This window comes from Gymnodraco acuticeps, unplaced genomic scaffold (genome assembly GCF_902827175.1).
Source record: "Gymnodraco acuticeps unplaced genomic scaffold, fGymAcu1.1, whole genome shotgun sequence".
Taxonomy (NCBI): Eukaryota; Metazoa; Chordata; class Actinopteri; order Perciformes; family Bathydraconidae; genus Gymnodraco; species Gymnodraco acuticeps.
Genome location: NW_022990047.1, coordinates 205,348 through 230,832, shown reverse-complemented (window position 1 = coordinate 230,832; position 25,485 = coordinate 205,348). Strand labels below are relative to the sequence as shown.

Below are 25,485 nucleotides of genomic sequence, written 5' to 3'. Positions count from 1 at the left end.
AATGTTTTACCTTAAGTGAATCATCACTTCGGTGTATGACAAAATACATTGTCGCCAAGGACAGAATGTGCAGTTCTGGCAGATGTCTCTTTTTATTATCAGTGATATATTTCCACCAAGGAAATGCACCAATAATTAAGAGGAGAAATGGCAGATACATGTATTATATTAGAAGGCACTTGTCCCTTCTAATCAGTATTAAAGGTTGGTGATGTAGAATCAGTCAGCAGTGGTAACATCGGCCTTCAGATATCTATTAAAGTTGGATACAATGCCTTAACACGTATGCACACTGCAATAATAATTCACACTTATCACGCATGATCATATAATATATAGGTGACTGTGATGCAAAAGTGCATGAGCATGAATAGTGAATACTGAAAATGGGTGTGATATGCTTACAGAAGCACTATGATCATTCCAGAATTATGTTTTACTCACTTAAGTATATTACACATACAGTACAACATATCTGGTGCCATTAAGATGGGTTCTAACATGTCAACGCTGTAGATCTGCTAAATGACAAAGATATTTTGTATTCATACTAGAATGAGTTGGGTGTGTTTACAAAAACACCCTGAAAAGCGGATCATTCAGAACCATGATATGTGGTATGGAGGCATACATCGTCTATTCAACTACATGGAATTGTGATGCTGTCTCACCTTCTATATTCCAGTTTGGGCCTCCAGCTGGGGTACAAAGTTATATGTATTTTTCAGAAATGTGTTCAACACATGTTAAGTAATCTAACAAACTCTAGCAAATGTGCTAAGACTAGATTTGTATTGAAGGTATACTTTAGCACATGCATTGAGATCAATAGTCAAGATGCATGCTTCAAAATACTGCAGGTCTGAGTCCGACAGTCTAAAAATTGGAGCAGTAGCATTATGAAAATACATGTGACGGGGCATTTTAAAGGTCATCTATCACTTAATATCAAGTTGAGTCATAGCAAAAACATTAAAGTAAAGGTTTTTAACTAGTACTGTAAAATACTCTACCGTGTCTGATACTTTCATGAAAGATTCTGGCATCATCTCTGTTCAAAGCCAGCATGGAATCACTTAGTGCTGTAATCAAGGCAAATGGACACTTTTACCTTGGGTCAAATATCGTGACAAAGAGTTTACCCATGATGATCTTTTCAAATGGTCCAGAAAACAAGGCAACATTGCTTAACAAATTAAGCATTGTTTTCTCATATTCAATATGGATGACATTAAACCTTCTTCCATTTGGTCCTAATAAGGCAAGAGTTTTGCGAAGGTCAACCATTTTTGCCGTGCCTAAGTACAATTGTTACTGCTAAATGCAAAACATATTGTACCTAATTAAATCTTACGTATTACTTATTAAGTGTTATATTGAAGTCTTCCTAACTAGATTTCCTTTACCTAATGGCACACTTACAATCCCACACTTACAAAGATGGAGATAGTACACGTCAACATTTGCTGTTCATTACTATGCGACATGGACATCTCACATGGCAATGAGACACCCACAGCAACAAACAACAAGCAGAAAACATTCACTTTATTAAAATGGAAATGGATAACATATAGTTCACAACATGCAAGGATGCACATTCAGATACACATACAAAATTAAAGACATATACAAATAAAACAAAATAAGAGACACAATAATGTGGAACTTGTAATTTGTAACAGAAGGCTGAACATAACTGCATGTAGTCCTTGAATGAAAGTCGTTGCATTGCAGAATAGTTTTTCGTGCACAGAAACTCCTGAAACTTAGATTACCCTTACTGTATATTGGTAGGTGTGTGTCACTGACTAGCCTGGGGCCTCATGTATAAAGCCTTGCGTAGGATTGGCGTGGGAAGGTTGCTTACGTAGGACAAAGCAAATACATACGCACCAACACTTTCCGATTCATAAAAGACTGCGTACCGGCGCAGGACTTGCGTACGGGACATCCTATGCCGGTTTCCCTTTATAAATCACAATCAAAACTCGAAATGCGGTGCAGCTTTTGCGGGCTTCACGTAACGCCCATATTTGCCTATAAATAGTAAAACGCCCATTCATTCATTTTGACTGACTGCATGAAGAAGATCGCAGGAAATGACGACAGAACAGCTAAAAAAGACATCTCACACCGTGTCAGATTTTGGTTATTTTGGGGAGGTCGCGATAAATCATATTGTTTGGTGGATGCAGTTTGAACCAGAGTAGCAGCATGGAGGTCGGATCGTCACCAAAATAAATAAATAAGTGATACGAAAAAGGTTAATGACAAAATGATCGGGGAATCCCTCCGGAGTGGAGTCATGACAACTGGATCTGAATTTGGTAGTTTGTGTTCCAGCTGTCGATCAGCAACTATCCATAATCCACCAGTTAAAGGAAATACAACTAATGTGTTGTGTTATATTAGCTGTACAATGTACCACATATGGTGTTCTTTCCATACCTCCTGTGTTTTACGAGCGACTTATCAAGTAGGCTATTGGCGAACCGAACGGCATAAAACATGATTAAACATGATAGTATAAAACCATGCTCGTATCTACAACCTATAGAAATGCAAAACGGCGTCAGTTTAAAGTAATTATATCCTTCTGTTTACCACATCATTTATGAGAATACATTTCTTAACAAGAGAACATAATCGAGGGGTGATCAATAACATTTGCGTATTTATTTCTCCAAGTTATGTTTTTAGGAGTCTCAAACAGGCGTTTGTTTAATCATTTTAAGATTGGGTTTAATCAATGTTTGCAAATACTTCATATATGATAAATGAGAGGTAACATTCTATTTATGGTATTGTTTCCACATATTTCTCTCCATTCTTCATTCTGCTAACGGTGTCGCAGTTTCTCGTCTCTCCCGTTTTTGTGCTTAGTGCGTACGCATGGGTCAGAGTTTGCGTGGAGGACTGCACATTTTCCCGTCAAGTTAGTTTTTTTATAAATCGCAAACATTGCGTAGAAACTGGCGTACGCCATCTTTTGTGCGTACGCACCGTTTATAAATGAGGCCCCTGGAGTTAGATGGAAGTAACTGCACTAAGTGAATGCCTCCACTGCACCTGCAGAACACCTGAATACATATCTAGTCACAATGATTAAGTAGTATTCTTTTGAACTTGCTGCCTCTAGTTTCATTCCCAAACAGCTGAAAGGGTGTAAATCATTATACTTTTTTTCTGAGGTAAGGTCCTACTTTTCACAAAGACACTATTTTTGGTTGGTGGGGGAGGGGCTGTAAAAATATAGAGAATCCCTAGACACTCCTTGTCATACCTTGTTTATATAAAATACTTTTACCACAGCTTTGCAGCTTCCAGATGGTCTAGTCTGTTCATCAGCTTATACAGTCTTAACCAAACATTTTGAAACACACATATATTATGTAAAAGTTAACAGAATGTATGTTTATGAGGCACTTCACATATGAAATAAGTACTGAATATAATAATGTTCTATTTAAGAATGCCTAACATAGGATAGGATTTTTCACAATACAAAGCTTAACTTATACTGCAAGTTTTTCAGAGAAACGCACTTTTAAAGATTGTACATGCCATATAGCTTAGTTTCTGAAAAGTCATTGATTTCTGCAATTACAGTATGGGCCAAAACACTTGAAGTGTGAGAGAGTGAACTGTGTTAATCTATGATGCATTCACTGAGTGTCCCCAGTGCAGAAACTTAGTTTAGGGTGACTGTGAAACATATATTGCTGGGTATAATAATAATGATAAATGTTGGGCTCTCACTAAGAATAAGGCATCTGTAATGTGGACAAAATGTATAAATTACTTCAAGCCCATTGAACTTGTGCAAACCAGCTGTGTTACCACAGAGTTTTAGGAGTAAAGATGGTAATTTAACTATAAAGTAAAGCTATTGTAAAATAAAAAGCCAAAGCATGCTGATTTAATCACAGGACAAACATGGGTAGAACTGATTAATGACATACATAAACTCAAGCAGAGTATTATGTACCGGTAGTGAAATCTTACGTAAAAGAAAAAACGTGCAAACATCTAATGTGACATTTACCATATAGAGGGAGATATAGAAACCAACAACATCAACAATGATCTGGAATGCTGATTGAAATAGAACCAGATAACTCAGTAAGACCACTCAGCATTAGCATGCATGACAAGCAGGTCCACACAGTCAAGTTGCTGCAACAGTGTGAGGCTCCATTTACCTTCGCTGTCAGACATGGCGCCTTGTAAGTCATCCATAATAAATGTGATGTCTCGATCATAGCCTCTTGTCCGAGATTCCTCCCTCATATGTTGCTGTACCTCTGGCAGGGAATGGCTTGAGCCGAATTGGTCCCTGGAGTCGGCAGAGATGGGAGGGAGAGGTCCAGCTGAGGCTCTAGCCATACCCATAGGCTGCCCCACTGGGCTGAGAGGACTCTCCTCCTCAGAGTTCTGAGCCAAAATGGGGATTCGGCCCCTACTTTGGCTGATAGGTAAACTAGTTGGCTTTGCTCTGGCCACCCCAGGGGCAAATGCTGCATCCAGGATCTCTCCTTCTGTTTTAAGTCTAAGTGAGGAGCTGGATAGGTCTCTTTTGATGGATAGATCCAAGCCATAGACAGAAGAGGGGCGGGAAGAGGGGCGTGATGAGGGGCGGGAACGGGTGCCACTTGGGTAGGTGCCATCATCATGGGCAGTGGCCCTGATGGTAGATCCAAGTCCAAGGGACTGCCCAAGATTAAGAGAACCAGCTAAGTTTGCACCCAGGGAGGAGCCTAAATATTTTTGCTGCTCAGACAAGTTCTTTCTTAGCCCAAATGTAATCTCATCCTGAAGCAACCTAGCTGTAGCAGCCAGATTTGTCACAGAAGAGGCCCCAGATCCCATGTAGCTGCCATAGTCGGGCTCCAGGTCCCTAGTCTCCTGAATTGGAGAACATTTTGTGATGGCCTTAGGGTCTATTTGGGCCTTTTTGTTCTTCATTTGTTTCTGGTAAAGCACAGCTGCTGGGAGTTGCTTTGCAGCCTGTTTTTTCAAGAGTGAGCCTGCCAATGCTATATTTTTCTCCTTTAGGGAAGTGGCGAAAGCTGCCATCACTAGGGAGATACTGGGGCTGGCCAAGACCTGTTAAGTGTTCTAGTCCTTCATTTCCTCGCCTGAACTCTTGCTTGATCTGCTGCTTCAGTAGTTTTAGCTCATAAGGCTCCTCCATAGTGTCATCTTCTCCTTTACCATAACCCTGAAGTCGAGATGAACCTAAAAAATCTGCTACCTAAAATGGAAGAATAATATGGAACACATTAACAAATGCCATAATAACAAATGCATGAATGTACAAGTGTTAAATTTAGGAGAATGTGATCAATGACAGATATACACACGAGATTTACCTCCGCTGAGCGCCTGACTTCTGCTGCCCTGAGTAGTCTGTCTGCTTTGGACAACTCCTTATCAGGAATGTTGAATCCAGATCCCAAACCGGTGTTGCTCAGACCTGTTGAGGCCTTGGTGAGTTCCCCTATGTCCTCTATCAGCACGTAGTTCCTAGAATTGTGGTGTTCAATATCAGCATAGAAGGAATCAGCAGAAATGCTAGACATGGGACTGGACGCCATGCTCCTCTCCCCTATCCCTATCCTTAAGTCCAAACTGCCATACTTGCCCCCAAGGTGAGCAACCCCATAACTACTTTCTGTTGAGGTTGGCACAATGAGCAGAGGCTGGTTGTGTATAACTTCATAGTTTGTTCTGATCTTAGGCTCTAAATCAGACAGGGTTGTTTGCCGCTGCTTACCCTGCTGCAAATGCAGAGCATGTTGGTAGCTGGTTGACTGAGCCTGGGCATGAGAGAGGGAAAGGCTTGAGTAAGGAGATACCTGTTGTTGGTAAAGGGACTGCTGCTGATATAGGTTCTGTTGGGTGTAGTGACTGGTGGTTTGGGTCTGAGGAACATATTGGGCATAGTGAGAGTAGGGACTAGTAAGTGTGTTGTACTGGGAATCAGCTTCTGTCTGAGGTGGGATGAATTGGTCAAACTCAGACTGTGGAGCTGTCCGTGGTCTCTCCAGGCCATCACCCCTGGCTTCTCTGATGTTGCTAACCTCACTGTCTGACATGTAATCTCTTTCCTCCGCCACCCCCTGGAGATAAGCCCGCTCTCTCTTCTCTCTCTCCTTAAGTAAGGCATCCTTACGTCGGTTGATACCCATCTCCAGGTACCTACAGTAATAAGAAAAAGGGCATATATTGGTTTATGTTGTTAGCACAAACAATTATTTTGCCATTTCAACCAAAGAGGCAAAAATGTTCTGGCTTTGCACACATTAGTACCTTTGATATGAGTGTGACATGTTTGAGTGTGGAGAGGTCTCACTGAAAGATGTCAAGGCATCCTTTTAGCCCTTAAGCTATGCAAGGTAAGGTAAGAGGGGAATCATGCAGATTAATTAGGAGTAATGATTCGCATGAGAGGGATAAACGCAATTATATCACTTATAACGTATTCATTGGTTACACTATTTAGGATATGCTGTAGACTTTCACAAAAAAGTGCAAGCCTACAGTATATCCTCAATAGTTAATGTTAGATTGGTGGCATCTCACCGTAATTTGGCATCAATCTCCTTTTCCTCTTCATCTAGCTCAGCTTGTTTCTTGCGAAGTTTAGAAGATTCTCTCTCCACCAGATCAAGCTCCTTGTCAATGTCCTGTAGGATCTTTGCCCGGGCCATTGTTGTACTGCGGGCAAGACGGCGACGAGCAGAGTTGGTGCTGTAGCCTGAACGTCCTGCCAGGGAGTCATCCTCAGGAGGGGGGTCTGGTAATGTTCGCTTTACCTTCTTACCTGTACCAGAGGGAGAGCCACGGCTCTAGAAAATAGAAACAAATTATACAAATCTTTCAATCATTATGATAAACACAATTCAAACACAATTAATTACATACTTCACTATTATTTTTGTATTTAATATCTTCTGGTCAGGTTGCAGGTTGCAAACAACTTCCCCACAAATCCCTCACTTTTGGCCTTTAGTTAATTTGAAAATGGGCTACTCGAGAAACATGGCAATACAACATGGCTAACTATGGGAAAAAGTACCTGCTGCCAATGGCGATACGAAGGCCTCATAGAAAGATCACAAAAACACAATGATTCTATAAAGTGATCATACACTCATTAAAACAGTTTTGAATACAACGTCCCATTTCTGCCAATAATTCCCTGTTGATAGTTCTTTAAATAATTGTCATTCTTAAAAAAATATATGTACAAAAATAATTGTTTCTAATAAAAACAATAATCACAATATGTTTGTTATATTCTGCTATGACTTACAGAATAGCTGTCTGCATAATATCCACCGATCCTGTCGTCTGTGGCAGGACTAAGGGATTTAGGATCAGAGAGAGACTTCTGACCAGCCTTTAGTGACCGAGGTCCAGAAGAAAATCTGGTTGGGTCCGCAGTCAGCATTCTTTGCCCTCCAAGTGACTTTTCCGGGGACATGGGGGAGACTGAAGTGTAGAAGACTTTAGACTTCGAGGGGACATCTGCTTTCACCTGTGTGCTGTAGCCAACGTCAATGGGTGTGTACCTTCTGTCATAGTCTGTCTGACAGCTCAGACTTCCACCCCTCTGAGAGTTCTCTGGAGCTGAGATATGTTTAACAATTTCTACCCTAGTGTCTATCTGGACATGTGGTCGTTTGATAGTTCCAGAGTGGTCGGTCTGGACAGATATCTCTGCCACTGTCTGGATTGCAATGCTAGTGACCTTAGAGACATGTTTTCCCTCGCTGCTATGTTTTCGAGTGCGTCGTCGAGCTTTTGTTGGAGCATCCCATTCATCTTGGTCCTCATCATCAGTCTGAGCTGAGCTATCGTTATTTCTCTTGTTCTTCTTTCTCCTTCCTACGGGCTGCTTCTCTGCTGAGTCTTCATCATCTGTCTGCACCCCACTATCAATTATTCTTTTCCCTGTGTCCTGATCAGCTTGTAGTTTCTTAACTAGTTTAAGCTGGTTCTGACCCTCCTCTAACTGTGTCCCAATAGATGAAGTTGTAGACTCATCTTTGACAGGCCAGTACTGGCCACTGTCCCCTACCCCTGCATATTTAGCTTCTAGCAAGTTTCCTGTAGTACCAGTGCTACCGTAGTGCTCATCAAGCTGGCTCTGGAGTTGCAGTTGGAGTTGTTGGATTTGTTGCAACTGGTCTTTCTGCTGGGCATAGGTCTCCTGCTGGGCCACCACGTGGGCATGGTGCTCTTCTTCTTGTTGCATTAGAAGCTGCTGTTTCAAAGCCTGGAGCTCCTCAAGCTCCCTTTGCACCATGAGCTGTTCCTGTTCACGGTAACGCTGGATCTCATGCCTCTCCCACTCCAGCTCCTCAGCGAGACAAAGCTGCTTAAGCTTCTCTAGCTCTAGAAACTCCCTCTCCATCTGATACTGGGCCATCTTGGTGTTGTCTAAACCAGGGAATATTGAGGAAGAGGCCAAGGCATCCAGAGAGGCAGCAATTGCTTCCAGGGTGGTGTCTGAGTACATGTCTGGGTAGCCTGTTATGATGTCAGCCAAAGCTGTGGGGAAAAGCTCCTTAGGTAGCCCTGTATCAAAAGGAATAATCTCTCCAGGTTCTGCACTGGGAATAAAACCATATGGATGTGGCAATGACTGGTTCTGGACTGTTGATGTAGGTGGTAGGGGACCGCTAAAGATGGAGCCTGGTTGAGTTGTAACTGCATATGTGGAAGCATCTGGGGCAGCAACAGAGGAGTAAACTATTCCATCTGAGGTTATTAGAACTCCATTTACTCCAAACCCAGCTGCGGGGATCTTGGAGTATGGAGCAGTAGTCATCCCAGGGTAGACTCCAGTTGCTTTGCTAGTGTAGTCAACTGCTTTACCTGCCATAATAAGTCCAAAGATATATATTTTACTTAATTTACTTTATCAAATACATTATAATTCAGAAACATTTTTAAACAAGTTAAAGGTCATGCAATTTCGATACAAAAGGTTCATGCAACATGCATATCTGCAGTCATTTTGGCTAGCAAGATGCAAAACCAAAACATTGAGGTATCACACGCAGGCACACACATGCATCTGTAAGAAGAAAAAAACAAAACAAGCAGGTATTAATATTAAATGAAAACGTGCATATAACACCAAAGCAAATCAAACAGTTATGCAAGCATGAATTGATAGACTGGAAAAAGAACACACAAATATATGCTTTCAATAAGCAAATTATTGAACCGTAAAAGTAGAAGCTTTAGACGAATGGGATTTTTAAAATAAAAGTTTCTATTATAGTAAGACATTTAATGGAAGTCCGTAAAGCAAGCAAAGAAAATGGTAATGAAACACTTGTAAACATGCAGAAATACACCCAAACTCACCAGCTGAAAGTTTGGCAGCAGTGAGGTCTATAGCGCCATCTGAAGATCCACTGAGATAGTCAAAGTCATTCTTTGGATCATAGGGAAACAGTCCTGCCTCTGTCAGGTTGGTCTCAGACATTGAAGCTTTTATTCCAGTCATGTTTTTGATACCATACATTCCAGTATTATCGTATTGGTAGTGGTCATCTCTGTAGCCAAAACGGTTTTCAGGCTGCTCTGTAACTGCGGGCTGTGTTCTGCAGCTTCCTGTAAATGGTAGCTTGTAAATGACATCACAGCAAACACTCCTCCTACCCGCTGTAAGGTCTACTGGAGTCCCATCATCTTCTACAATAGTGGTCACGACTCCTGGGCTTGAATCAGACAAAGCAACCATAGCTCTCATTGGTCTGTAGTTAGAAAGATCCATGGCCCCTGTGGCCTCCAAAGAAAGGACAGGACCTCCATTGCTTATAGCTACAGGGGAAGTGATTTGCTGTTTGCCTCCTGTGACCAGAGCTCCAAAGGAAAGATTTATAGGTATGTCTTGAGCTGTGGATGCTACAGCACTGACTGCGGGCTGCGAATTCACAGGTCTATAAACAATCTGAGCCATCGGTTCAAATGATTTGTATGTGGCGAGAGACAGAGGCAATGATGTAACAGGGCCCTGCAAATCCAGTGGTTTCTCTGCTGGAGTGGTGTTGTATGAGGCAATGGTTGCTGTACATGTGACTATTGTGATGCTGTCAGTGACCACAGACAGCGTGGTTGCAGGTGTGATCGCTGAACTAAGATTGACTATCTCAGGCTGCACTGCTGTGATTTGACGCCCACTAGAGTAACTTGAAAAAGACTGTCGACATGACTCAGGTGGTGTCAGGTCCATGCCCTGTTCTGTCATCTTTATGGCAACCTTCATTGTTCGTAAATCCATAACATCACCAGGGTAGATGATCTTCCTGTTCTGTTTTGACAGAGGTTGTATTTTAGCTATATCTGGTTGTATAGTGATGTGTACACTGGGTTGAGGGACTTGTGGAAGTCTTTGTTGAACAACTGAGACAGTGGTCCTCTGGACCTCAGTGGTAAACACCTGAGTGACCAGGCTAGGCAGGCTCTCAGGAGGTTGGCCTGAAGTGGAAATTGAAGAAGAAATCATGTGACTCATACAGGAGACCACCTTTTCTGGTCCTCGAATCTCTTTGCTCTCAATAGACTCTTGCTGAATCTTAGTTATAGTAACTGGAGCAACAGATACACCATATGGAATGTCATGTGCAGTGGGGATTGATGTTTTCCTAGTATATGCCTCAGTGGTTATTATCTCCAGAGGATGGTCATATTCCGATGAATAAGTTAATACCTGTGGTCTTTGTTCTGTTGAATGAACATATTCTCTCCTGTAGGGGACCTGAACTGCATAATGATCAAAAGCAACATCTTTTTCAGCTGGCATGTTCACTACATGTGCCAATGGTAATGATTGCTGCATAGTTATGGATTCTCCCCTGGGGGTAGCAAAGGCAGCAGTTGTAAGCCTAGGTGTTTCATATTGTGCTGGATAGGAAAACAGTTCACTTGTACTGTAACTTGGCTGTACTATGGAAGATACAGATGTCCAAATTCCACTGGTGGTTTCCTCATTTGAAACAACTCTAACTGGCATCCCTGCCACTAGGGGATGCAACACTGATGATGGCAATGAAGCACCTGCATCAACATCCTTTGTTATAAACTCTGTGGGTGTATCACGTTCAGGCTGCATTGCTATGACCTCCAGTAATGGTGATGAGTATGACATGACTGAGGATGTAACTCCTCCATAGACCTGTGGAATATGAATAACATGAGGTACTTCTGGTTTGACTGCCATTGGTGATACTTCAGGTGTTACTTCACCAATTGTAGGAGTTATCATCTTATAAACTGTAGTCAGTTGCATTAACTTATTCACTTCCGGTGTTGGGGTAACTTCAACAACTTGAGGTACAGGATGGGTTGCTGGACACACTGTTTCTACTCCTGGTATAGTAATAGCAATGTCAGTTGTTATCACCTCTGTAGGTATTTCAAACTTGGTAGGGAGGGTCAACCCTTCAGCTGGAGGCCATGGGTGCTGCGAAGATAGCTGCTGTGTCAATAGAGGCATATCTTCTAAAGGCTGAACAGTTTGTGGTACTGATGGGTATTCAACAATGGCGTGAGCATAGTTAAAAACTGGAGGCAATTCGTGCTCTGTAGCTTCAATCTCTGTAAGTTGCTGTTGAGAGGAAATGTGATGACTCACTCCTATTACTGGTGATCTTACCATAACTCTCTCTGTGACTATGACATGAGAAGGCACATCCTGTTCATTTTGTAGCATTTCAATTTGAGTTGCAAATTGTGGATAAAGAACAGTTGTAGTTACTGCCGCTGCCCTAGTTTCGGGACCAAGTGAAACAAACGGTATTTCAGGCTGCAGTGGCACACAAACAACTTCTGTAAGAGGCTGTGGCTGCACATATACAGTTGGTATAGGGGCATGAGGAACTAGTGCTTCAGCTGAAACCTCTGATGGCACTGTTGTGACCTCTGTAAGTTGAAAATCAAGTGGCATAGACTGGGCTCTTGCCGCTGCTTCGACTGTTAGTGGTTGAAAAATAACTCTAGGCTCTTGGGTTGTTGAAATGACTTCATCCATTGTTGTATCATGTGTCAGTGGCTGAGTAATTGATTGTTGCTGTAGAACATATGGTTTCTTAATTGGGGGAGGTACACTATGTGCCTGAATAGACATTTCCTGACTTGATGACACTACTATGACATCAGCGAAAGATGGTGCTAACTCCTCAGAAGATATATCACCTCTCTGCACTTGATTAGCCACTCCTCCAGAAGTTGTCACTTGCTCTACTGCCACAGTTGGAGCTATGGTTATTGGAGGTGGAAGCCTAACAGTAGGGACAGAGGCTCTTCTTATTGTAGCCTGTGCTGAGAATGCTTCAGTAAGTGTTTTTTGCTCCAAAGGTGTCGTCCGTACCCCAGACACTTGTGTAGATGGGATGGAGCTCCGTCTTACTGGTGCCTGGACTGTTATAACCTCTGTTGGTGAGCCAGGTTCAGATGGAAGTGTTATTACCACGTAGGTCTGCAAACATTTGGCGTGTCTAGGAGACAAAGGTGATTTAGGAGAGATAGCTCCCAACTTATATTCAACAGGTCGTGTCAGGCTAAGTGAGAGAGCATTTGGAGGTTCTTTAACCCTGGGTAGTGTTGCAGCTTTAGGGGCCACATGAGGAGGAGGTGGCTTGACACTTTCTCCTGGTTTGTGGCTGAAAACCAGTCCAGCTGGAATTGATACAGGCTTAGGTGGTATGGGAGGAGGAGGCTTGGCAATTTGACCATGACCAGTTGTTGTATCAGAAACGTGTCCTACTATTGCTCTACCAGTTGTCACTGCAGTTGGAACCAGTGGTTTTGGATAAACACTTGGCTTGGGTAATGTGGTAGGAAGTGGTGGAGTTATACCTGCTACAGGTATTTCTACTGTTTCTACTGAATGTGCCCTGGCCATAGGTTTAGGCGGAAGTGGTGGAGCTGAAGCTACTGGCACTGATGACACCTTAGTCGATAAAGAAGCTATATCTGTGCTGGGTATTTCTGAAGCTTTTTTACTACTTTGTGGCAGAGAAGCAGCAGCAGGTATTGACTCTGTGCTAGCTAAATCTCGTGGGATTTTTCCAAGCAGAGACATATTTTCTAGACTAGGCACTATTATGACAACGTGCCCATGTCTGGTTGGGGTCACTATTTGAGGTACACCTGCACTCTCTGGTTGCATATCTTCCATTCTTGGCTGTATATCCACAACTATGGACTGCATTGGCTGGCCAGTCACTGTGGCTCGCCTAGCTATTGTTGTGGTCCTAGTAGGGGTAACATCCTGAACAGTTTTTACAAGTGGCAGCTCTGGTAATGACACTGACGTAGACCGAGGGGGTGGAGGGGGGGGAACCTTCTTCTTAGTTATAGTCGTTGATGCTGCAGACACCTGGGCTGCTTGAGATGAAGCTGGGATTACTGGGCTTGTTGATGTGACGGCTGCTTGTAGAGGGACCACTTTGGCTTGGACTTGAGCTTGGGTAGATACAACTGCTGGCAGTGGGGTTTGTGCAGAGTTTGTAGATGTAGTTGACACCAAGTCCGGCATCATCTGGACTATGGCTGATTCTGGATTGGAGACTACAACAGGTGTAACTGTTACTAGTGTTGTAGGTAGAGCTGAGACAACAACAGGTTCTGGACTCTGAGCTGAGACCTGTATAACAGCCGGAGCTTCGATAGGCATCTGAGAAGGGGATGAAACCAAGTCTGGCATTTTAACCACAACAGGTAGAGGAGTAGACATCCCCACTAGGCCTGGGGTTGAGGCTCCAGCTGCAGAAGCTTTAACTTGAATTGCTTCAGTGGTTTGAGCTTTGGACGGATCCCACACCACATCTGGTATTGTAACTATAACTGTGTTTGGAGTTGGATGAGAGACTGAGTCCCCACTAGACGGTTTTTCTGCAATTGGGGCAGGTGATGGTGATGAGTCATCTGGAGGTGATTGAGTTACATATGAAGTTGGAGGTGTTGGTGTAGAAAGTGGAGTTGATTCTGATGAAAGAGGTGTTTGAGCCTGGAATGAGGATGATGATGTAGCATTAGAAGCCAAACTGGAATCTGGAGTAGCTGGTGAAGTTAGAACTGACATTGGTGATGTGGGTGAGGGTGTAGATGTAAGTTCTGGGGCTGATATTGGAGTTGGAATAGGTTTTGCCTCTGGAATTTCACAAACCACACAGATAGGTTCCATATCAGCAGTTTCTGACAAAGGTGGGCTTATGGATGCATCGTCTTTAGTCTCAGAGTCATCGCTGGTGGTAATGTCAGAGGAAATACCAACACCATATTCTTCTGCAAGGCTGTCATCCTCTTCCTCCCCAGATGAACACTGGGTGATCTTGAGATCTGGTATGGGGAACAATGCTTTTCTGAGTGCAGGATCTTGAGGAACCATAGGCCTAACAAAACCAATAGATCCACTAGGTGTAATAGTAACAACAGTTACCTCGGAGCGCTTAGGCTGTTCAGAGGGCCGTGGTGGCGCTGGCCTTTTCTTTTTCTTTAATGTCAGTTCACTAGAATATTCAGTGAATATAAGAGGCATATCAATTTTTTCAGTGCGGGATGTTTCTTCCATTGGCATGGTAACCACACAGGTCTCAGCAATCAAGGAAGGCCGGGTGACCGAAGCCCCTAATGAGGAAGATTCTATGGCAGTCTGGGACTGTTGAAACTCTTGTTCTATCATTATAAGTTCTCTCTTTTTCTGCATCATCTCCTCATAAACCTCCTCTGGAGATCTGAGTTTTTTGAGACATTCGGAGCTTGTTTCCTGATTTACTTCTTCCTCTTGAGATCCACCCATCTTATTTTCAGGTTCCTCAACTAAAGATTCATAAAGATAGTCTTCTATTGCCATTCCTCCATAAAGTGGTTCAATATCAGGAGGACTCTCGCCTGGAATAGCTTTTGTCTCTTGAAAAATGTCCTCATATGCTTCTTCTGCATTTTTCAATGATTTTGTCACATAATAATCTTCAATGGATGGATCAGATGGGGTGTATGGTATCACTGTTATGGAAGGCTTACGTCCTCTCTGTACAGCTCGCTTAGCCTCTGATTCTGATTCTAAACTGGCAGAGTACTCAGACCCAGATGTTCTACTAGTGTCATCAGTTACAATGACCTGTCTCAGATTCTCTGTAGAGGAAGCAGTTGGAGATGGAAGTGGGCCACGGGCTTTAAGTTCATCTTTGTCTTTCCTAGACTTCCCCACACTTGTTATCTTCTCATCCTCAGAGGAGTCTTCAATGGTGGGGAGAGGCTGGGTTGACTGCCTGTGCTTACCCTTGCGATGATGTTTGTCCCCACTGACTTTCCTGTGACTAGGGCTGCTATCACTGTCCTCCTCTAGAGACGATGCTGAGGTGGGTGACGATCCTGGTGTAAAGCTAGATACCTGGACACTAGATGATCCCTTTGACAGGGATTCTGTGATGCTCTCTACTTCTTCATCAGGACTTTGTCTTTGTTTCATGACTGGTAAAGCTTTCTTGAAAGTAGAGCTTGGAATTATTTCGGGAGAAGTTGCGGCGTCAGTTTTCTGGAGGGCTTTTTTCCCGGCTGAGCTTTCTTCATTCTCTGTGCTGGATTTTCCATACAGTGATAGTCCTGTGACTGAAGCATCATCAAGCACAACCTCTAGGATAGCTTTCTCATCTGCCAAATTATTTTCTTTCTCATCTTCTGAAAGAGACATTTGTTCTTCATCACCCATACCCAATATCTGCCTGCGGATGAATTCTTCATCATCCATAGAGTCATAGTCAGCACTTTCAGTTTTAATGTCCTCACTGCTGGATGACAAATTGGTGACCGCCAACTTTTTCCTCTGGACTTGAGGTGAGGGTGTGAGCTCACTGTCACTGCTTTCAACCATTGGTTTAACACTTAGGCGTCTTCTTTCAGCTTTTACCTCCTCCTTTTCTGGAGTAGTTGTATCTGTATTTATATCATTTGTACTTGTTTCACTAGCCACCAGATTATCCTTAAATTCCTGTGATATTGGTAAAATATGGGGTTGATCTTCATCATGCTCCTCTGCTTTGGAGACCTTTCTTTCTTTTATGGTCTCTTTTTTGATTCCATCTTGCTCCTAAAAATGTGAAAAAAACAAAATCACAGTTAAAACGATAAAAACGCTGTTGAAGGTTAATCCATAGGTTAATCCAATGTGTCTGTGTCACTTTGAAATGATTTCTGATACTCCATCAGCAATAAACTTAGTTTTAAGTTTTCAGATTTCAGAGCGTAAGATAGCTTTCGCTTTGGGCAAACTGCGGGCGCATAGCCCCCACTTCTCAATGGTAACGTTGGTGTGTATGTGGAAATTCCCCTTCGATTCTATTGGCTCTAACGGTTCAAAAGAGATGTCAATCATCAAAATCGACCAATGGGTTCCAGAGAAACGGCAAAAACGCCCATTTCCACCCAAATGACCCCAGAGGTGGAGTTATTTTTGCTAAACCTCTCTAAAAAGGTCAAATGTCACTTGTTTTGCATCAATCTTTATACAGGGTACTTATTATATATTGTACTTTGGATTCCTAAAGCTTTTAGTCTACTTACCCATCATCCAAGGGTGGTTTTCACTATAAGTCAAAAATAATTTTTGGACAAACACTATAATTTAAATTGTTTTACTATGTTCAATCTGAATTTTCTTTAAAATAAAAAACATCTCTATTGATTATGACTCTTCTACATCCAACTCACAGGTTTATCATTACTTTGAGAAAAAAGATTATTAATTTTCCCCTTTTAGAAGTGTAGTTATGGTCATTTGTTCTGGAAATGTCCTTTTCAAGCCTGAGACCTGAAAAACAGGCTTGGGGTGTAACAGGTTAACACATTTCCCTGATGAAATATACAGACTTTCTTGGTCCAACACTACCAGATATGTCTCCTTGTTTATTTTCTTTGGCATGTTATTAAGAGTAATTCTGAAAATAGTCTATTGGACTGGGAAGATGCATTATTCACCCATGTCTTGTCAATATACAATAAACAACACAAAGTGGATATATATATTTAGACAAAAACAAGATAAACAGAATATAGATCTATTTTGAGTTTAACAGTCCAATTGAAACCCAAAAGTGTTAGCAGATGATGCATAGTTCTATGACAATAGTGCCACTAACCACCCTAATCACAATAACATCATCATATGATGATGATGGACAACAAAGTTTATTTACAAATTATGGCAGAGAAAATAATGGAAGTTACTGCAACATAATGCAATATGATAGTAATGACTCAAATAATTATTGGCAAATAGCTTATACTGTACTGTAACCCTGTTAGTGAAAACATAACGAAAGCTGAACACTGTACATTTTGTAGCCAAAATTAGGAAAGACAAACAAAGGAAAACATTGGAATTTAAGTACACATTAATATGGGGTATGCTAGGAAACTGCCAGAACATTTGCACATTTGTAATTTGTCAATGCAATAATAATTTGAAATCCAGAGAACCCATCCTTACTTTTATGACAACGGTCTCCGTAGATATTTGTTGTGTTTCTGGAGTTGAGGTGATGTCAATAATATTATCAACCAACTCATCAGCAATTTCCTTGCTGTCAGTTGGTTGTTCTTCCAACACCAGCTGTCGTTCTTGCGACTTTGTTTGCTCTTCAACTTGCTGTAAAGATGTTGGTAGGTCTGTCAGTTCGATATGGTCATCAGCCTGTACTTCCTCAATGATCTTCCCATGAGCAGACAATTCAGCAATTATTTCGGTTTCTGGGACAACTTCAGCCATGGCAACCTCTGCAGAAATAGAGGAGGTAGATACAGCTGTTGCTTCAATCACTGGGAAAGAAGAAGCTTCAGCTTCACCTGCTACAGCTTTGGCTTTTGGAATGTCCGGTTTAGAATCTTTGGCTTTGGAATCTTTTGTTTCAATGAACTCCAGTTTCACAGCCTCCTCTTTATTTTCCACTGTTACAGTCTTTGGAACATTTGTGGTTGGCACTACAACCGTTCCTTTCTCTGTTGTCTTTTGCACACTGGCCATAGTAGGCATAATGGCTTCCGCTGTTGATGCTGCTAAAGGCTGTTTGTCTGCTGTAACAGGTGAAACCGTTGCTATTGTAGGTATGCGTGCGATCTCTGTCTTGATTTCTGCAGAAGCTGCTTTTGCCATGGTTTCAAGTTTGACAGATGTAGGTTCCATCTGTGCTTTTTTAGTTGAAACTATTGGTACTGCCTTGATGGGAGGCGGGGTGGTCTCTGGTTTTGTGGCAGGTACTGGTGAAAGCTGGGGCCTTTTTCCTGAGTCTCCCAGCTGTCCAGACAAGGCCCTTTGAGTCTGGCAATTCAGACACAGCCATTCCTTCTGCGATCAAAGAAGCAAAGGCACCTTATGATTAGGAATCATACTATAGCGAGATTAAAATTAGAACACACTGTACAGGTCCAACCACTTAGCTTTTAACCAGTGTAATATATCACCTTTACAATAGAAAATGTTTCAATATATTTAGTTGATATTAAAACTGAATTCTGCAGAGTGTTATGTTATGTGTTGGATTTGTGATGCTTCTCTACGAAATCCCTCGTAAAAGCAAGAGCAATTTCTGCCAAATCCAACAGTCTTTGCCATATAAATGATAACATCCTTGAAGCTCTGACAGAAAAAGCATTTTTCGAAAAAACTTACAAAACCAAAAATGTATGCTATTAGTAAACAGGAGTGAAATATTCCCAATGGTAAACATGTATGAAATGTTTATTTAAAATACATAAAAAACCAATGTATTTTCTTTAAGCCATTAATTATGTGTTTGCTGTGCAGAGACGTTGACGCACATTAGGTGTTACATTAGGTGTCGCTTTACACCTGAACTACTGCGTGTCAATGTGAACAATAATGATTAAGACATGATTAACAGTCTTTTTGCAAGTAATGCAAATATAATCTTTGTTTAGTATTCATTGCTCAAGAAATTAAAACGTCCAACACATAAATCAAAAATGTAAGCTTGTTGTCTTTAATTACAACATAATCGCCAGTGCCACTTTCACACTGGAATTTGTGACACTTGGAAGACAGCAATACAAATGCTTACCTTGCAAAAGAGCTAATCACATTTTATAAGTAATGCTATTACTTTGACATTTTAGTTCTCTGAAAACACGATTTTTATCAGATGTAAGCTTTGTTAATTGACAGTTAAGGAGGAGAGGAAAACATAGACTCTCAATAGATAAGGCAACCTAGCCGGCCAAATCACAGCAATGTGCCTTCCTCTGCAGAGCCAGGGCGAGCAGTTCTGATACACAACAGAGATTACATCGCACACAAATCCTCTTTGTGAAACACCATGATCTAACCATGAAATAAAGTATTAGAACTTATACACTTCTTTAAGATATTAATAATGGAACCACAACTGTCACATGTGCACAGTAATGTTCACACACTTTATAAACAGATTAGCATTGGTTCAGGATGCAATGACGTCAATTAATAACATAGTTCACAGGCCCATGTGCCCAATGAGTTTAGTAGTGATGTAACATACCCTCTGTCATAACCTGGCTCAGGCTTGATTTTACAATCCACTTTATCTTTGTTCCCATAAACCCCCAAAATATCTCCATACAAAGAACTTTTGTGATTATCTCCTTATAAAAAGGACTACGATAAAATACAAATATCAAAATAATTGGTTAAAACTGGCAAGGAAGTCATTTGTATTCCTTACATACTAAGGTTATAGCAAAACTTCCAACAGCTAATGCAAATAGTGCTTGGCTATAGAAGATGATACAATCCACCCGAGCAGCACCAACACAGCAAGAAAACTGATGGTAAACTGCATTCCTGTCAAATGCTTTCACTGTTCAACAGGCACACATAAATACATCTAATACATCATGCATACAGTCTTAGATAATTAAATTCATACATTATTAATGCATAACATGCTTGACTTTTGAGAAACCTGATACTGATGGAGCCGCTTTGATTGATACTGATATGCATTTGTTCAGTCAGTTGTGGTTCATTCAGGGATATGATAATCATATTTGCCCACAACAGTACCAAACAAAGCCTCATTAGAATAGTGCATTATTTTCATAGTGGTGCAAACCAATGAATAATTTAAACCTCAATTACATGTGATCTTATGAAATCTCAGCCTCAAATATGTTTACATTTGGACAGCTTTAGTTGTGTATGTTTTATTGGAACATATAAAAGTGAAATCCTATTGAACAAAGTATAAAATATAACAAATGAATACCAAACTAATCAGAACATATACACATGTACACACCCCACAGCACCTTACTTGCATCTGATAATTGATTTACCTCAATCTAAATCAAACTGCAATACAAATAGAAAAACATCTTAGGAAACAGAAACACTTCATCCCCTCAGTGCCAGTCACTTCCTCACAGCCACACAGTCTGAAAACCATGCGTCAGAGCCAGGGCTTGGAGTGTCGCCATCATCCTTTTGTCTAATTAAATCTGTTTTATGAGTAAAGAGAAGGAGCCCCAAGCAGAGAGCCATGGGAGAGGCTGCTCCCCACGATTAGTTTGTGAGCTGGATTACCAGACCTTCCCAATGTCAGCAGTCAGGAAATGCAGTTCTTCACACACTGGCATGCTGCATTGGGCCGGATCTGCTGAGCTTTACTAGGAAACGACCACAAGCAAGCAGCATTCTAAATGTATGGAAAACAGTCTATTCACAATGAGCAAAGATTACCTTCAAACCTTTACTTTTTTTAAGATACCCACATATTTTACATTTCAATACCAAGATCCACATTTGGCACATTTCCCCATGCATTATGGATAACTGACGAGGGGAAAGCATCTTGTTCAGTATCAGCATTGGTAATAACAAGTGTTGTTTTTTTTAACAAAGACGTACATCTAGCGTACAATTAAAATGCCCAAACATCTATCAAACTGCTCTTAATGGGAATGCCTGTCAACCTTAACTCTACTTATTAATTAAATCTGTAATTTGTATTTGCATAAACCAGAACCATCTCATGACACAGCAGTCGCTGGATATTAAACGGGTCCTGACATTTACATTTTATAAAGGCTGGACTGGAGAGACAGCCTTTGGGCTGTTTCTTCACCACTATTTCTCAGCCTCTCTTCAGTGCTTTCCTGATGGTGGTAAGTCTCTTATTGATTTTCTGGCAGATGCATTTGGCTCAGGCTGTAGCTGGCTAATATACTTGGCTTTCAGCGGCCCCCACAGAGCAGAGCTCTTCATAAATCAAGCTCTCTGATGGTAGAGAACATTGACCTACTAATCTGTAATAAGCAGAGTGCATTTGTAAGATTGTATACAAAAGCAAGGGGTGTATTCCTTATACACCCCTTGCTTTTGTATACAATCTTACAAATGGCTTTTAAGCTAACTTTTTTTGATGTCAAGATGTAGTAGGGTGAAGATTTTGGGTAGCAAATGGAGGGAGAGGGCATAGAAAGATGAATCGGTCTTCCATGGAAGCTTTGAGGAATATGCACAGGTTAATGCTCCTAAAATATCTTATAATAAACAAATATGTTAAGGCAAAATACAATGTAGCGACTGCTTTCCACTGGGGAAACATTTTCTTTAATTTCAAGCTAAATATATGGCCATGTGGTAAAATGTTAGTAAAAACAAGGGAACTATCTTTCATGCTGTCTCATCTGTCATACACAAAGCTTTAGCTGGCAAAGCGTGACACACGTGTGTCCTACTTATCAGACAACAGTCACTCCCAGGCTTTTGATGGCATCAGCTGAAGCAGAAAAGGCAAAAGAAAAATGCATGGACTTGCTTCCAGCATTCAGTTTGCCTTAAGTGGCCTCCTCATCTTTCTAACCTTATAAGCCCTTTTCAAAAAGGAGGCATTTCTGCCCTTCTACTAAAAAAAACACAGAGATGGATAATGGGGAAGGGGCAGGCACAGCCCCTTTGGATAAAGAAGGTCATTGGATAGCTATAATGGTGGTTCATCCTGTTCAGTGGTGTTAAGGCCAAGCTATTTCTGTTTTTCATAGCTATTAAGAGGAATGAATCTATGTTGTACAAACAACAGCATATCCATGCTTGTCCCTTCCCCCATCCAACCAATACCCAGAAGGCTCTTTCCCCTCTCGGGTGTATAATAACGTGAGAAGTGTCAATTACATAAGAGGCACAGCTATTCTGTTTCTATTTGTTTACTTTTTCTCCACAATAACGTGCCATGCGGGCAGAGCGTGTGGTATACGGGCAAAATATGTTGTCTTTTATAGAAATTAGGCATATTATATGGCTTAAATGTAATCAACGTTGTCACATTGTGGAAATACTGGCATTACAGATGACCTTATTCAAAATCTCCATTCAAATGAATACAGTGATTTACCAGACATATTATTACATTATGTCAAATCATAAACACATGCAGTGCAGTATGGATCATATGATCTCCTTTAAAATGACTAAGACAAGAAAAAAACCTTTTTACTAAATCTACATAGGTCTACCAAATCCCATGTTAAACAAATTGTTTAAGGTATTAACTGCTAATACTGTTTACAAGAAAAACAGATCAACTTGACAGAGGAATTTAAAGAAGCTTTAAAGAAAAAAGAGGAAATTATTACTGTACCTAACATATGATATTATAAGGCTACACAGGTCACAACACCAAGTATTTATCAATGACATGCATGTGTGCGTAGACATGTGTCACTCCCCAACACAAGACAATAAATACTATGGAGCCACAGATATGTGAGAGAGCAGATGGACTCAAAGGAAATGTCTGCTGCTCTAATGTACTGCATTATGTTGTGTTGGAATTAATCCATTTCACCTCTGCTTATTGGCATATTACAGGGCTTTGCCATCTCAGATCTCTCCCTGGGACTGGAGATTCCCTGCTCCCTGGTCTGTTGTGGCAACAGATCCCATCTTACTAATGCTGTTGCATAACCCTCAATCACTTTAATACATTTTCAGTGCTGCCGGTCTGCTGAAGCTGTCTTCTCATGAGCCATTATGTAATAACTTGGGTCACTCTAGTTGACAAATAGCAGCAACCACATAGCCTTTTTATTAGTTTGTTTTTAATTTACTTTGAGAATTCGCAAAGTAGGTCAATAATTCAAATAGATTACAATAATGAACTGCAAACCAAACCTGTTAGGAGTCATTTTCTGAAAACCCTCTGCTGTGGCACCTTCATTGTTTATTTCACAACACATGTTTGTAATGGAGTAAATGCAGCCTATTGTGTACTACAATGTCAGTAGAAATACATCGAAAATGTTACCATCCTTTAAACTTCAAAAGAATATTCCAAAAAGGAAAAACAAAAAAGTAATATTAACGGTACTGCTTGAACACTCAAACACTTTTTCATGTATGTAACGTGAAGAACTCAGATCTTTTAGTGAAGTAAAAGTAGTTATTACACAGTAATGGATACACTGTTTTGCATTCTTTACTTACTAATTCAAGTATCAGCATCTAAGTAAACCAAATAAATGTAGTTGAGTAGAAAAGTAAAATATTTGCCTCAGAATTGTAGATAAAGTATAAAGTAGCAGGAAATGAAAGTATTCAAGTAAAGTACCTCAAAATTGATCTTAACTACAGTACTTCAGTAGATCTACTCAGTTACTGTCTACCACTGATGTTAAGTATCAATGAACATAAGGCAGCTATTTATAATATGTATTTGCTGTGGTCTGCTCTTGAGATGAGTGCAAACCGTGTTTCAACGACAATGTTGTGATTTACTGAAGCTGAGCATGTTCAAATTACTCCAAGTGGAGGGCTAAACAAATGGAGTTCAGCGTAAGTTCAATCAGGGATACTAGGCTTCATTTATTCTTAATTCTCTCTTTCACCCATCCACCTGCTTCTAATCAGCTGGTTATTGGCGTCCACTCTTTTAGGTTACCAACTACATTTTGCCACCATCTCCTAAGCCAATCATAGTGCTGCTGTCAAACCTAAAATCACTTTTCCTCTCTTCTGTTGTCGGTTGTCATTTCATTTCCAACTTTGACCACAAGTCATCAAAACATTGCCTGGGTTTGGCTTCATCATTCGCTTCATGATATTACAATAACCACCAGTGTCTATTTGCCTACAGTGTCTACTTAGATGTAATTTGTCCAGTTAAACAAAACAATATTTCCAGCAATGCATACTATTCACTCCAGCCCTTTAAACATAAAGCAACTAAATTGGTCAAATAGAATGGTTAATTTTGGAAATCCTAAAATAAAATGTTTAAAGGCCAAACCTCAAACATTCAAAAAAGTTTATGATGAGTGAAATAAAATGAAAATGTGAAAATAAATGATTAATTGCACTCACCGCTCCTGTTTGAGGCATGGGGTTAAATCCACAAAGGTTGCAGACAGTGGTCTTGCATTCCGTACAGGTATTATAATTAGGAGGATCCTTGGAGCTTGTGTTGAGTTCGACCTTACAGAGTGGACAGGTGGACAGAGCTGCTTTAGAGGCAACTTTGGTCACCTCTGTTGATTTTGGAGGCACTGTTGGAGCCTTCTCTACTTTGGCCTGTGCTGATGGAGCAGGCTTGGCCTGCTGAGGTGGCTCTGATTTCTCTGCAGCAGCTGGTTTTGTGTCCTTTGCAGGGGGCATCTTCGGAGAAACTGGAGGTGTTAGTTTAGGAGAGATTGTAGTGGACATCCTACGTGGAGAAGGTGGTGTGGTTATCAGTGTAGATGCAGAGCTGAAGATAGACGAACCAAAACCAAACATCTTCCCAGTCACTGATTCAGCAGGCTTTGCAGCAGCAGGTTGTGTTTTAGGACCACCAAAGCCAAAGAAGCCTCCTGACTCCTGTTTTGCAGGCTGAGCTGGTGGTGGTGTGGCTTTTGCAGGGGGGGTCACAGATTTTAAGGGCTGTTGTGGTGGTTTTCCAACTTCTTGTTTTAAAAGATCTGCCTTGACCTCTTGCTTTGTAGTTTTAGAAAGCTGTACAGGGGGGGGTTTGCCAACAGACGGCTGCTGGCCAGCCACCTCCTGTCTTTGTCCTTTTTCAGTACCTGAAAGCACCTGTGTCTTCTGCACAGAATCTCGTCGTGGTGTCTCAATTGGCACTGGAGCCTCAATTGTTGACATAACTTCTCTTTTTGGAACTGCTTGAATGACCTCTTCTTTTACTACTGCAGATGCTGCTGACTTCTCCCTTTGCACTAATGTCGGTATGTCCTTCAGTTCAGAGCCAGGAGGTATAGAAACCTTGGTTGGGGAGGGCTGAGGTTTCAAAACAGGATGTCCAGTGGGCTCAGATGCTCCTAGTGCTCTCTGCATCTGACAGTTCAGACAAAGCCATTCTTTTACCTGAAATAAGTGCAATACATGTATAAATTAATGTTGAGAAACAAGCAACAACAACATTTTTGACAATCTAAGTATTTTAAGGGACACATTTAAATAAAATTCATCACTTG

General features: G+C 41.1%; 1 protein-coding gene across 1 annotated transcript in view; it reads right to left on the bottom strand.

The window, feature by feature from the left end:
• pclob (piccolo presynaptic cytomatrix protein b) overlaps positions 1–25,485 on the bottom strand; it is a 63,872-nt gene that overhangs the window by 20,022 nt on the left and 18,365 nt on the right. Inside the window, 10 exon segments of the mRNA XM_034215599.1 lie at positions 672–698; positions 1,014–1,082; positions 4,206–5,016; positions 5,018–5,257; positions 5,376–6,204; positions 6,589–6,854; positions 7,322–8,889; positions 9,388–16,117; positions 17,516–18,370; positions 24,380–25,375. Coding sequence (XP_034071490.1) covers positions 672–698; positions 1,014–1,082; positions 4,206–5,016; positions 5,018–5,257; positions 5,376–6,204; positions 6,589–6,854; positions 7,322–8,889; positions 9,388–16,117; positions 17,516–18,370; positions 24,380–25,375 — 12,391 coding nt within the window.